Source organism: Geotrypetes seraphini, chromosome 5, assembly GCF_902459505.1.
Source record: "Geotrypetes seraphini chromosome 5, aGeoSer1.1, whole genome shotgun sequence".
In the NCBI taxonomy this organism is placed as follows: domain Eukaryota; kingdom Metazoa; phylum Chordata; class Amphibia; order Gymnophiona; family Dermophiidae; genus Geotrypetes; species Geotrypetes seraphini.
Genome location: NC_047088.1, coordinates 144,798,204 through 144,813,580, shown reverse-complemented (window position 1 = coordinate 144,813,580; position 15,377 = coordinate 144,798,204). Strand labels below are relative to the sequence as shown.

The 15,377-nt window shown below is 44.2% G+C and overlaps 1 protein-coding gene across 3 annotated transcripts in view; it reads left to right on the top strand.

Annotated features, from left to right (window-relative positions):
• PARD3B (par-3 family cell polarity regulator beta) overlaps nt 1–15,377 on the top strand; it is a 1,834,390-nt gene that overhangs the window by 1,764,807 nt on the left and 54,206 nt on the right. The window contains exon 23 of one of the 3 annotated variants that reach the window (XM_033945030.1): nt 14,554–14,622. The exons of the other annotated variants lie outside the window; for them this stretch is intronic. Coding sequence (XP_033800921.1) covers nt 14,554–14,578 — 25 coding nt within the window. The 3' untranslated portion in view covers nt 14,579–14,622. The remainder of the gene's footprint in view (nt 1–14,553; nt 14,623–15,377) is intronic. 3 annotated transcript variants of the gene reach the window in all.

Genomic DNA, 15,377 nt, shown 5'->3' with positions numbered 1-15,377 from the left:
CCAGGAAACTACAGACCGGTGAGTGTGACCTCGGTACCAGGAAAGATGGTAGAGGCACTGATAAAGGACCGCATCATTGATCACTTCGACAGACATGGTCTGATGAGGACCAGCCAGCACGGTTTCAGCAAAGGCAGATTTTGTTTGACAAACTTCCTGCACTTCTTTGAGGGAGTAACCAGGCAGATAGACAAGGGCGACCCAGTCAACATTGTATATCTGGACTTTCAGAAGGCGTTCAACAAGGTTCCGCATGAACGACTATGGAAAATTGCGAGCCATGGAATCGAGGGAGAAATACTCATGTGGAATAAAAACTGGCTGGAGCATAGGAAACAGAGAGTGGGGGTAAATGGGAAATAATCGGACTGGAAGAGCATCACCAGTAGGGTGCCACAGGGCTCGGTGCTTGGACCTGTACTCTTCAATATCTTTATAAATGATCTGGACATAGGTACGACGAGCGAGGTGATTAAATTTGCGGATGACACAAAGTTATTCAGAGTAGTGAAGACGCAGGGGGATTGCGAAGATCTACAACGTGACATAATCAGGCTCAAGAAATGGGCATTGACATGGCAGATGAGGTTCAACGTGGAAAAGTGTAAAGTGGTGCATGTCGGTATCAAAAATCTCAAGTACGTGTACAGGATCTCCGGGGCGGTACTTGGAGAGACCTCCCAGGAAAGGGACTTGGGAGTTCTGATAGACAAGTAGATGAAACCGTCTACACAATGTGCAGCGGCGGCCAAAAGGGCGAACAGAATGCTAGGAATGATAAAGAAGGGGATCATGAACAGTTCGGAGAAGGTTATTATGCCGCTGTACCAGGCCATAGTATGCCCTCACCTGGAGTACTATGTTCATCAATGGTCGCCGTACATAAAGAAAGACACAGTACTACTCGAGAGGGTCCAGAGAAAAATGACTAAGATGGTTAAGTGGTTGGAGGAGCTGCCGTACAGTGAAAGATTAGAGAAACTGGGCCTCTTCTCCCTCGAACAGAGGAGATTGAGAGAGGACATGATCGAAACATTTAAGGTACTGAAGGGAATAGACTTAGTAGATAAGGACAGGTTGTTCACCCTCTCCAAAATATGGAGAATGAGAGGGCACTCTGTAAAATTGAAAGGGGATAGATTCCGTAAAAACGTAAGGAAGTTCTTCTTCACCCAGAGAGTGGTGGAAAACTGGAACGCTCTCCTGGAGGCTGTCATAGGGGAAAACACCCTCCAGGGATTCAAGAAAAGCTTAGACAAGTTCTTACTGAACAAGGACGTTCGCTGGTAGGGTTAGTCTCAGTTAGGGCGCTGGTCTTTGACCAAAAGGGTCGCCGCATAAGCGGACTGCTGGGCATGATGGACCACTGGTCTGACCCAGCAGTGGCAACTCTAATGTTCTTATGAACTGTGTGTTTTTTTTGTTTTGTTTTGTTTTTAAAGAAAGGTATATTACAAATAGCCAACAGGAAACTTTCACACAAACGTTTGCCCACACATACTCAATTCTTCCAGCTTTACAAATAGTAATCAGTTCATAAAGACTAGGGTTACCATTTGGCTCCAGAAAAAAAAGAGAATGAACAGAGACAGCTGGGTTTTACTTCCATGTAAACAAGATGTATAACCCGACACTAACAATGTTTCAGCTCTTGCCTGCCTCAGGGGTCTAAAATGAACATAGTAAAATATAACAGAACATCATAAATACATTTAAACAAACATTATCAAATGAACAAAAGCAAAATGTTTGCAACATTAATAATCTGTGATCATCTTTAAATATTCTCATCAATTTTTAAACATATAAAATATACAAAAAATACATTAAAAACATGTATATATTATATCAATCTATAGTCGGCTAATTGTTAATTTTGCGTCATAAGATCTAAACATATGAACTGTGTATTTCAGTCAAGGACAAGAGGCCCACCCTAACATGTCCAGCTCCTATGAAATCTGGAGGAGTTACGAACTATGTTATGATCTATGTTTTGTGCTTATCATCTATGGCGCCTTTCAAGGCCTCTGCACAAGAAAAGACTATTCATTCTTGCTGTTCTGCTTTGATTGGTCTTGGAGGGTCATCTGACACAACTTAAGGAGAAAGGTGTGTGTGAGGATTTACACTATGTTTGGATGTGGGTGAACTCGGATCTAAACTTAGGTTTCTCTGTACACTGCACTGTAACAATAAGAACTGATAAAAGTTGCCTCTTGTGACCTGCTCTCGTATGAGAGTGAAGATGCAGAACTGTCTTTTAAACAGATCTAGTTTCTATCACTAAAGGAACTCTAGCTAATATATGTTACAGCTGCTCCAGTGATAAACGGACTTGTCTGACCAGAAGAAGAGCTTTACCTGCTAAGCTGAAGAAAAGAAGGATTCTATCTCCCGGATTCGCTGAGGCATAATCCAAAGGGTGAGAAAGGAATTATCTTTTACAGTCGCTGGGTTATATAGAATCTTATTCTGTGCATAGGAATGTTAGGTCCCTTTGGTGATAAGCTATAATAGATTGCTGCTATTTTCAGGATTTAGGGCTCCTTTTACTAAGGTGCGCTAGTGTTTTTAGCACACGCACAAGCTGAAAAATTACCGCCTGCTTAAAAGGAGGCGGTAGCGGCATTTTAGCGCGCCTTTGTAAAAAGAGCCCTTAGTATTGAAAGGAATTATACTTGTATGTAAGAATTAGTCATATTTACTAATTTACTTACTGTGTAATAATTGTGTGCTGAAATATATATAAATTCAGATATATTGTGAACAATTAGTAGCTGTTATTTACTGCTTGCTTGTGTGTATATCTATTTTTTGTATACCTTTATAATAAAATATTTCATATAGCCTGGGTTTCTCTGTTACTCGTATAAGTGGGCATATCGTAGAACCTAGGGTTTGCGATTGTGGTGTCTCCTAGTTACGAGATGCACTAATTAGTTTAATACACCATAAATCTGCCTACACTATGATACTTTGCCCTGCTTCTCCACAACTAAAGGAAAATTCTAACAACTGGAAATCCATCCATTATCATAGAAAATATCTGAACAGTCAGTATTCAAGGTCTCAAATACAGGGATCCAATACGATTAGAGATCTTTAAATCAAATAAAGAAACAAACATGAAAGTAGCCAGCATATGAGTAGTGCAGAAATCAATCAAACATTATCTATATTCAGCAGTCCGCAGTGTGGCTGCTAGTACTAGACAAAGCCGCCTTCTGGTGTCAATGCCAGCAAAGAAACAAAAGGTTGTTCAATCAGAATGGCTGATCATAGGGTTCCAGTTATTGAAGTGCCATTTAGAAATAGGTCCAATGACAGTTATCAAATCACGGTTTTTGGACTATAACACCTGCTCATACTTTTAACTAAAGCAGCTCTTATTACAACGAAGGAGCAATTACATTTCAAAATGTTTATCATTTTGCATCTTCCTGGAAGTCCTAATTTGTTTGCCAATGACAATTGCCATTTAGAAACACGTCCAATTCCGCAGCAACATCACCTCTTTTATTATCAGCATTCAGGATGAAGCTGGTGCAGTTCTGATGAAAGCTTCACTGTCTTCATTGCTTCGAAAACAAGATCTGTGGGCTCCTTTTACAAAGGCGCGCTAGGGCCTTAACGCGCAGAAGAGCGAACGCTAAATTGCCGCGTGCGCTCGCTGCTACCGCCTCCTTTTTGAGCAGGCGGTAGATTTTCGGCTAGCGCACGCTATAGCGTGTGCTAATCCGGTGCGTGCGTTAAAAACGCAAGCGCACCTTTGTAAAAGGAGCCCGTTGTATCTTATCTTCAGATTGTGTCGCCTTCAACCCGATGAAGACAATGCTGTGATAGTATAACTGCAGCCAGAATCAAATCTTTCTGGTCAGAATAATGACCAAAATGCTCATCAAACGCCATGTTGAAGGGTACGAACCAGAGGTGAGGCAGATTTAAGGTTTATACCAACTACGTAGTCAGCTTTGCTTTTGATGTGAACAAAGCAGGCAGAAAATAGCCCAAATAAAATGTAGCTTCACTTTGTAGGATGCGCAGTACAGCTAACCAGTGAGCCTGTGACATGGCATTACTCACCCAGAAAAACTGGGTGTAAATGGGGCTGGATGGTATACATCCTAAGGTGCTGAAGGAACTTAGGGAAGTACTGGTAGCTCCGCTGACTGACCTTTTCAACAAGTCTCTAGAGTCAGGAGTGGTACCGGAAGACTAGCGAAGGGCAGCTGCGGACCCTCTGAACAGCCTTTTAAGCAAGGGAAGTAATGCATTAGTGCTTCAGTTTGATTTGAGTAGCACCTTCGATTTAGTAGATCATTGTAAATTGCTTGAATTTTTTTGATTCTTTAGGAATCCAGGATAAAGTACTCTCATGGTTTAAAGCAGGGGTAGGGAACTCCGGTCCTCGAGGGCCGTATTCCAGTCGGGTTTTCAGGATTTCCCCAATGAATATGCATTGAAAGCAGTGCATGCAAATAGATCTCATGCATACTCATTGGGGAAATCCTGAAAACCCGACTGGAATACGGCTCTCGAGGACCGGAGTTCCCTACCCCTGGTTTTAAGGATTCTTGGAATCAAGACTTTATCAGGTTAAATTTAAGGATGCTCGTTCAATAATTTGGAACCCATGGAGAGTTCCGCAGGACTCCCCACTTTCTCCTACATTTTTTAATGTGTATCTCCTTTCATTGGGCTATTGCAGGGGTGTCCAATGTCGGTCCTCGAGGGCCGCAGTCCAGTCGGATTTTCAGGATTTCCCCAATGAATATACATGAGGTCTATTTGCATGCACTGCTTTCATTGTATGCTAATAGATCTCATGCATATTCATTGGGGAAATCCTGAAAACCCGACTGGATTGCGGCCCTCGAGGACCGACATTGGACACCCCTGGGCTATTGGATGAGTAAAATGGGTTTGAGGTTGTTCAGCTATGCTGACGATATTACAATAGTTATTCCTTGTTGTAATACATTATCCAACAGTACTCAATTCATTGAGTCTGTGTTAAGCATGATAGAATCCTGGATGCAAGAATTCAAGCTGAAACTAAGGGCTCCTTTTACTAAGCTGCGTTAGTGTTTTTAGCGCACACAGCATTTTAGCGCATGCTAAGCCCACGCTACGCAGCTAGAACTAATGCCAGCTCAATGCTGGCATTAGCGTCTAGTGTGCATGGCAATTTAGCGTGCACTATTCCGTGCATTAATGCCCTAACATGGCTTAGTAAAAGGAGCCCTAAATCAGGAAAAGACTAAATTCTTTTTTGTGCCATCTCAAAAGATTATCTTTGAACCAATAATTAAGATCAATTCAGTATGTACAGTAAGTTCTACTATAAAAATCTTGGGAGTGGTTTTTGATCAGTGCCTGACCATGAAAAAAAAAATCAGATAGATGCAGTAGTTCAAAAGGGTTACTATACCTTGTGGAAACTTCGCACCATTAGATCTTACTTCGATACTACCGCCTTTATGCTTTTAGTTCAGACACTAGTTTTGAGTATTCTAGATTATTGTAACATTGTATATTTGACATGCACCAAAAAAAACTTGGCTAGGCTGACTTTGGTTCAAGGATGATTTATGGCTTGAGGAAGTACGACCATGTAACTCCTTATTACTTACTGTAGGTTGCATTGGCTCCCAGTGGAGGCATGGGTGATTTTTAAGTTAGGCTGTCTATACTATAAAGTCGCATCTGGTGTGGGCCCCACTCTATCTTGTTGACAGATTTGTTTTTATGACACAGAAGAAGAGTAGAAAATCTCATGCCCTATTTACGTTCCCTTCAGTTGAGGGGTGTAAAAGTAAGAAACATTACGGTCACTGTCTTTCTTATCAAGCAGCTCATTACGATAAAGATTTTCGCCCATTATTGATTAGATCTACATCTTATACACATTATAGAAAACTTCTGAAGACTTCTCTTTTTTCCAAATTTTTGACTAATTAATCTCTGTGTATTACATTTTCTTTTTTTGTATTTTCTCAAAGCATAATCTTTTGTTAACCGCATTGAACTTAGGGTTATGCGGTCTAGAAATTTGTTATATGTTATGTTATGTCCCTCTCCACAAAGGTAGACGTAGGGAATTACAGGCCGGTAAGTCTGACTTCTGTGGTAAGCAAATTAATGGAAACACTTTAAAAACAAAGCATGGTCAAGTTTCTGGAATCCTGTGGATTACAGGACCGGACACAAAATGGATTCACTAGAGGTAGGTCTTGTCAGACAAATCTGATCAATTTCTTTGGGTTCTTGTTGATTTTAATGTTGAAGAGCCCATTTGCCTGGCATGGCAGTGTCGGAGACTGCTAGAAACCTCGCTAAAAACAGAGATAAGCCATTTTGATAATCCACTGCTAAAATGCATGCAGGCTAAACCCTCAGAAAACAGTTTAGTATTGGTATTAAAGTTTTGAGAATCTGGGACTTAGTCCATTATCCTCCTTTAAAACATTTTTTGTCAAGAAAATGTTCTTTCAAGAAATCTTTTATACATTCATCCTTTTAAGGATGGAAAGGAGAATAAAGAACAGCCACGGGTATGGTGGTCAGTATCAAAAGTCTAAAATGTTTCAGCATGTAACATGGTGCATTAACAAACAGTGTCATATAGCTGATACAAGCAAATTTGAAAAGTATCCTCACTTCAACGGAAGCCAATATAATTTTCTAAAATAAGGTGTTATATGTTCAGATTTTTTTAGATTATAGATTAGACAAACTGCTGTATTTGAATAACTCTCATCTTCCTAATAGTTTTCTTATAGGAGCCTAGATAGATAATATTATAGTAGTCGAGTAGGCCCAAGACCAAAGATTGCACCAAGAGTCTGAAAGAGATGAAGTCAAAATTCAATTTTATGGTATGGACTTTCTATAGAACAAGGAAGCAATTTTTTAACCAAAGCATCTACTTGAGCATCAAATGACAGAGCACGATCTAGAATGACTCCCAGTATTTTGATGGTAGGATTGATAATATAATCCATTCCATTTAACCTCAAGGAAGTAGCTTTAATTTTGTCCATTGGGCTTCCTAGAAAAATTTTTGTTTTTTTAGGATTTAATTTTAAATTCTTTAGCCCACTGTTCTACTATTTTCAAAATAGATGAAACAAAATGTTGTGTTTCTAATGATAAAGAGGTAATGGGAACAATTATAGTTATGTCGTCAGCATAACTATATAATCTCAGGTCCAACTTGGAGAATTTATTGCCTAGAAAAGCCATATAGCTGTTAAAGAGAGAAGGGGAAAGTGGGCAGCCCTGCGGAACTCCACAAGCATTGTTCCACACCTGACAGAAAACACCCTCACAATAAATCTGATATGTTCGATTTGTCAAAAAACTTTCAGACCACTTCAATACATAACCTGAGATGCCAATGGCATCTAGACCTCTACGTATAACAGTGTGATCAACAAGATCAAATGCACTACTTATTATTGCACTTTTTCCAAGCTGAAGAGATGGTAGAGGTAATTGGTTATAGAGACTAGTACTGTTTCAGTGCTATGAAATGGATGAAACCCAGATTGGGATTCGTGCAAGATGGAAAACATGTTTAGATATTTCATTAACTCAGCATTTACCAAATCCTCCATCAATTTTACAAAAAATTGAATATTTGCAATAGGTCTAAAGTTGGTGACAGAGGTCTGAGATTCCTTCTGATCCTTTATTATAGGAGTGATAAGAATTTGACCTACAGTATTTTGGAAAGTCACCTACTGTTTTATAATAAAGATCCCAAATGGAAGCATCTTGTTTATTCCTTCCTACTTTCTTATGCCTGAAATAAGAACATAAATAAATTTAAGGTATATAAGTTTATTATTGTAAGTTTATATATGAAATAGGAACACAAAAAATTGATTGTGATGTACCTACCTGCATGTGTTTCTTCAAATTTGAAGTTCTGTTTCTCAATATGCTGAAAGGTTTATAGCTTACCAGACAGAACTTGCATTTAATATAAATATTATCTTTTTCTTCTGCTGAATAAAAATATTCAACATAAAGAGAGTGCAGAAATGTTGAGACAAAGTCGTTTTCATCTTTGTTAACACTATGTGTTGCACACTTGAATAATTTCAGAAGCTCTGCAAGTGATTGAAAGAGTTACCAAATAGATTGTATAGCACATATTATTAGTAATAAGATGAGATTTAAACCAGCAAAGAGAATCAATTCATCAAAAAACGCACACATCACACAGATTAAATAACAGCCACACCTGGAAGTTTTCACACCAGTTTATTCCTCAGAAAACTGACAAGAAAATTTCTGGTTCCATTTTCACCATTTCCACAAATACCACATATATTTCACTGACAGACCATCATAAATTCTCTTCTACCCACCCACTGTAATTTTCTCTCCCAGCTTCGTAAAATCCCACCCCTCAGGAAATCATAAAGGAGAGTAATTGCTCCTTTCAGTTAATAAGGTGATGCCCAAAGAGAGAGAGAGTGAAAGATAGCGAACCATCCTTCCCCCATGATATTTTATAGGCCCTGGTCAAGAAGAAAGCCAAACACTCTCCTATTTCTTCCATCAAAGATTAGATGTCCAAAGTACTAACATAATGTTGGAGCTGCAATAAGTGCATCAGTCCCTGTTAGACAAATTGTATTGATCTATCAGTTGGGGGAAGGCAATATAACTCAAGCAATTAATTACTTTGTTTTATATAACAGTCTAAATTGGATAACTTGGCAGCTCTGTTCAGCTTTTGCAGTTCCTCACCCTGATTACTTCCAACCACAGTAGCAGTCAGATGCAACAGCTTCCTCAGTTGATCCTGACCTTGCAGTAGCTGCCTGACGTGATTTCAACCACTTGGTAGTCACACACAAAGACAGAATAGGATAACCAAACCCTTCAGGAGGAAACACAGGACTGTAAAAGGCTGGTGGTGAAGTTGCTGCTTGCCTCTTTCAGGCCAGTAGCAACTAAATTTATCCTGAGGGAGCCCTGCCAGCCAGGTTTTCAGGATATCTGCAATGAATATTTATCAGATTGATTTCCATGCACTGCATCTTTATCTCAAGCATACAGAAATCTGGTTGCTTGAGAGTTACTCTAAAAATAGTTTTGTCTCCCTTCCCACCTCACTCTCTTCCTCTATCATCCCCACCCCCACTTGTAGGTCCAGCATCTGTTCCTTCCTTCTCACTTTCCTTTCTGGTCTAGGTCACATTCTCCCAACCCACCCACACACTTATGGGTCCAACACCCATCTCCCCTCCTCTGCTCTTCACTCTGCTGGACACCCCCCCCCCCACACACACACACAAATACACACACACTTCTGGTGTACCTCCTCTTACCAGTTCTAGTCTCTTGGACCCTCCTCACTTACCCAAAGCAGTCCTGACCCGCCAACCCCATCTCTCTCCCTCCCTCCCTCCCTCACTTACTCAAAGCAGTAGTGGAAGCCAGTCAGTAGAAGCAGCGTTGTAAACAGGCTGTTCACAGCCAGCCCCTGCATGTCCTTTCCTCTGCCGCGTCATGTGGCAGAGGAAAGATCCTTCCAGGGTTGCCCATAAACAACCTGTTTACAGCACTGCCTCTGCTAACCGGCTGCTGCTACTGCTTCGAGAAAGTGAGGGAGGGAGGGGGTTGGCAGGTTAGGAATGCTGCTGCCTCAGGTAAAGGAGGGAGGAAGGGGGGTCTGGTGGGTCAAGACCACTGCAGCCACTGCTTCAGGGCTGGAGGGAGGGAAGGGAATTGGTGGGTCAGGACCACCAGTGCTGATGGCTGTTTTGTGTAAGGGAGGGGGGTTGGTGAGTAAGGACTGCTGCCGCTACTGCTTCAGGAGCTGTAGGGAGGGATGGAGGGGACTTGTCCAGTCAGGACGGCTACTGCTGCTGCTTTGGGGACTGAAAGGAGGGTTGTCAGGTCAGGACTGCTGCTACTGCTGCTTTATGGGCTGGAGGAAGGCCGATTTTTTTAATTTTTTTTTTTAAGTGATTTTTTTTTTTTTTTTGTCAGTTGGGTGAGAGTGCTGGTTGCTTGAGTATCAGATAATCAGGATTCTACTGTATTTAGATAGTCAGAAAACCTGACTGGCTGGGACCCACTGCTTCAGGTAATGTAGTGAGCTCAGTGCAGGAAAATATGAGGAAATCACCCTGCCCATCAAAGCATTTACACCCCCCTCCTCTCCCCAGAGCATATGCATTCACATTAAATCCACCCGCCACCCAGAGCATGTCCCATTCCAGTGCAGCATGAGGAGCTGCGCAACCGCAGATCGGGCTGCTTCCTCCTCTACCACCTTGGTCCCTGGCAGTTTCTTTATGCTGCACAGCTGTACAGAGGTCTTTGAGGTTAAAATGAACAATTGGGTCTGGGACAGCAGGAAGCAGCTCGATGTACAGTTCCTCCTCTTTCCAGTTGCCACTCTGGAGTGGTGCAGGGAAGGAGGCAGGGTGAGTGAGTCTAGAAAAATGTAGATGGAGGGGGGATGGAAACAAATGGATAGAGAATGTGGGGGTGGAAAAAGATGGATAAGGTGTGTGTCTCCACCTCCCACCCCACCACTCATCCAAGATTTCTTTCAGTCTCTTCTCCCCCCCCCCCCCAAGTCATCCAGGATCTGGATCTGTCTCGGTCTCCCCCCCCCCATCCAGCATCACCCCCTTTCTTTCTCCCTCCATCACCTAGCCATCCATGATCTCTTCTCTCCCTGTCTCCATTCGCCCAAACCAACATTTACCCATGACTCTTTCTCACTCAGGTTTTCAGATTGATTTATTTGATAATCCAACATTTCACTAAATAAGGAAGTATAAGCGGTGTACAATATATGAAAAAGAAAAAAACATAACACCATTAATTAATAGTAAAGACCCACCCAAAAGAATCTCAAGATAGATAAAAACATCCTCATGATACAAATTAAAACAATCAAAATCAAATAATCGATACAATACACTCTGATATAATATAATTCTCTCTGTATCTACAACAAATAACATTAACCCTCTTTAAGATCAGTTCCATAGGCCTAATAAAATAACCAACCCTTCAACATATTATTTTTAAATTATTTATTTATTTATTCATTTTCAATAAACATATCACAAGAGTAAACTTATTACAGTAACATGGAAAGTATTAATTTTCCAGATGAAAAGAAAATAGATAAACCAATAAATTATCTCCTAAATAGTCCACAATAAAAGGAGTATCAATTGAATAAAAAAAGAGAAATAAAGCATAATGCATCCAGACAATTCCAACGATATACAGTATCTCTTACTTGACCATTTTATACTTGACTTCAAACAATCTTCTTAAGATCGATAAACATAGGGCTCCTTTTACAAAGCTGCGTGCTAGGGCCTTAACGCGCGGAATAGTGCGTGCTATCCGCTACCACCTCCTTTTGAGCAGGCAGTAGATTTTCAGCTAGCACGCACTAATCCGGTGCGTGCGCTAAAATCACTAGCGCGGCTTTGTAAAAGGAGCCCTTAAATGAGGCTACCAGATCCAAAACTTCCTATTGGAGGTTTATAAAAACCTTCCAATGTTCTTGCGTCACTTTAGTCACATCTGGGAATACCCAAATTTTCTGACCAAAAAAGAGAGCTTTTGAATTATAGAAATACATTTTCATGATATTATTCAGTTCTTGTTCAAAAATAAAAGCAGTAACTAAAGTAACTTGTTGAAGACTTTCCGTCACTGATTGCTCCCAAATCTTAGATAAATTATTCAAATCCAATTTCTGATAATTTGGGTACTTCTCTTAGGCATTTTCAAGTAAAATACTCTATTCATAGGATGAACCATATCCAAGGAAAAGTGTAGGACTTCCAGAAAGTATTTTTTAAGCATATCTCTTGGCAAAATCCCAGAATCCATAAGAAAATTCAAAAGCCGAAGATTTAATCTTTAATTGAAATTTTCAATCTGCTCTATCTTTCTCCTTATTGAAACACTGGGCTCCTTTTACTAAGCTGTGCTATCGGTTTTAGCGTGCGCGCTACACGCTAACGCCTCCATGGAGCTTGCGTTAGGATTTTCCGTGTAGCGTGAGGTTAGCACGCACTAATCTTCAGCACGCACTAAAAACGCTAGCGCAGCTTATTAAAAGGAGCCCATTGTCTTTTACAGCAACAGATCTAAATTCTTATAAAGAAGAAATATGTACCGTATTTTCGCGGATATAACGCGCGCGTTATACGTGATTTTACGTACCGCGCATACCCCTCGCGCGTTATATGCCTGAGCGCGGTATACAAAAGTTTTTAAACATAGTTCCCACCCCGCCCGACGCCCGATTCACCCCCCCAGCAGGACCGCTCGCACCCCCACCCCGAACGACCGCTCGCACGCGCTCCCACCCGCACCCGCATCCACGATCGGAGCAAGAGGGAGCCCAAGCCCTCTTGCCCGGCCGACTCCCCGACGTCCGATACATCCCCCCCCCGGCAGGACCACTCGCACCCTCACCCCGAAGGACCGCCGACTCCCCAACAATATCGGGCCAGGAGGGAGCCCAAACCCTCCTGGCCACGGCGACCCCCTAACCCCACCCCGCACTACATTACGGGCAGGAGGGATCCCAGGCCCTCCTGCCCTCGACGCAAACCCCCCTCCCTCCAACGACCGCCCCCCCCCAAGAACCTCCGCCCGTCCCCCAGCCGACCCGCGACCCCCCTGGCCGACCCCCACGACACCCCCACCCGCCTTCCCCGTACCTTTGTGTAGTTGGGCCAGAAGGGAGCCCAAACCCTCCTGGCCACGGCGATCCCCTAACCCCACCCCGCACTACATTACGGGCAGGAGGGATCCCAGGCCCTCCTGCCCTCGACGCAAACCCCCCTCCCACCCAGCCGACCCGCGACCCCCCTGGCCGACCCCCACGACCCCCCCACCCCCCTTCCCCGTACCTTTGAAAGTTGGCCGGACAGACGGGAGCCAAACCCGCCTGTCCGGCAGGCAGCCAACGAAGGAATGAGGCCGGATTGGCCCATCCGTCCTAAAGCTCCGCCTACTGGTGGGGCCTAAGGCGCGTGGGCCAATCAGAATAGGCCCTGGAGCCTTAGGTCCCACCTGGGGGCGCGGCCTGAGGCACATGGGCCAAACCCGACCATGTGTCTCAGGCCGCGCCCCCAGGTGGGACCTAAGGCTCCAGGGCCTATTCTGATTGGCCCACGCGCCTTAGGCCCCACCAGTAGGCGGAGCTTTAGGACGGATGGGCCAATCCGGCCTCATTCCTTCGTTGGCTGCCTGCCGGACAGGCGGGTTTGGCTCCCGTCTGTCCGGCCAACTTCCAAAGGTACGGGGAAGGGGGGTGGGGGGGTCGTGGGGGTCGGCCAGGGGGGACGCGGGTCGGCTGGGGGGGAGGGGGGTTTGCGTCGAGGGCAGGAGGGCCTGGGATCCCTCCTGCCCGTAATGTAGTGCGGGGTGGGGTTAGGGGATCGCCGTGGCCAGGAGGGTTTGGGCTCCCTTCTGGCCCAACTACACAAAGGTACGGGGAAGGCGGGTGGGGGTGTCGTGGGGGTCGGCCAGGGGGGTCGCGGGTCGGCTGGGGGACGGGCGGAGGTTCTTGGGGGGGGGCGGTCGTTGGGGGGAGGGGGTTTGTGTCGAGGGCAGGAGGGCCTGGGATCCCTCCTGCCCGTAATGTAGTGCGGGGTGGGGTTAGGGGGTCGCCGTGGCCAGGAGGGTTTGGGCTCCCTCCTGGCCCGATATTGTTGGGGAGTCGGCGGTCCTTCGGGGTGAGGGTGCGAGTGGTCCTGCCGGGGGGGGGGGGATGTATCGGACGTCGGGGGGGGCATCAGGCTTTCAGGATGGGGACAGACCTTCAAGGGGGGACAGGACTTCAAGGGAGGACAGTGCACGGAAGTCAGGGGGGTGAACGGAGAGTCGGGACAGCGCACGGAAAGTCAGGGCGGGCGAAAGGAGAGTCGGGCAGCATGCGCGTTATATGCCTGAGCGCGGTATAGAAAAGTTTTTGTACATATCAACGTGATTTCTGCGCGCTATACCCCTGTGCGCGTTTTACAATGGTGCGCGTTATATCCGCGAAAATACGGTAATTGAAATTATTGAGACTTAATGAAAGAATTTTGTTTTAGCTCCTGAGCAATTTTAGAAATAGTATTTATTGTAGAAATCAAAGTTACCACCTTCGTAGAAGATTTTTGAACCACCAATGTCAACTCCATAACCACCTTCCAAACTGTTTCAAATGTAATTGCTGTGCAGGGCCCAGAGCTTCCAGCCTTAGAGTCACTTCAATGTTCCATTGGGGAGCTGCCCTTACTTGAAGCCTCTGGCAATCACATTCCAACCAAACTAGTCGAACCCACCTCTGATGCAGGACATGGTGGATGAGTCAATTCCAGGGGAGAAAAAATAAAATAGGACCCAGAAAGCTCGTGACTCCTTCCACATGTGCTTTAGCTCACCACCGGTCAATCGTTGGATTCCCAGTGAGATATTTCTCAATGTTTTGCTGCAAAAGCGAGGAAGTGTGATCCAATGAGGAGGTAACCCGCACATTTCCTTTCCTTTTAGTATCATAAATTGTGGCAAAAACTAAGAAGAATTCACAGTTCAACACAAAAGAGAAGCAGAGCTCACCAGGTACGTGCCGCCATCTTGGCCACTCCCCCCTTCAACATATTTTTAAAACAAGGGAAAGATAATTTCTTCCTCAAATACTGAGGAAAGGAATTCCACATATTGCTCATCTTTTCTTCCCTCACTATACAGCTTTGCCCTGTCTGTTCCCCTCCCCCACTCCTCCCCAAATCATCCTGTCTCTCTCCTTTTCTTCCCCACCCAGGACACCTTTATCAGGACACAAGAAAAATAGACCAGCAACAAAAAACAATCTGGAGCTTCTCCTTCTCACCTGCTCAACCCACTGTCTCCTCACAGTGGTGGCAGCAAATAAACAGAAACTTTGAGTGGAGCCACAGAACTGTGTGTGCCGCTTCCAATTCTGCTGATTCTCCCCGAACAGGAAGTTACATCAAGAGCAGGGCCAGAAAAAACTGTAGCAATATGCAGAGCTCTATGGTTCCATGCACATATTCTATTTATTTGTCCACACCATACTGTGTAGGCGGCAGGTTGGGGACTTTCTTACTGGGCACCTATGCTCTCCTCCCCCAAACCCCTCCTGGATGCTTCCTCTCCAGCTCTGGGCCCAACTGACCTGAAGTGGCAGCACAACTGAAGAGGGGGGAGTCACAAGGCAGTGGCTGTAGTGCTGTTGGAAAGGAGTGACCCACAGCAGCAGTAGCCAGAAGGCAAGCCCAGGGTATTGGCCTGTACAAGGCAATCAGAAGAGAGATGGAAATTATGTCATATAACTTCCTCTCGCTTGCTAACTG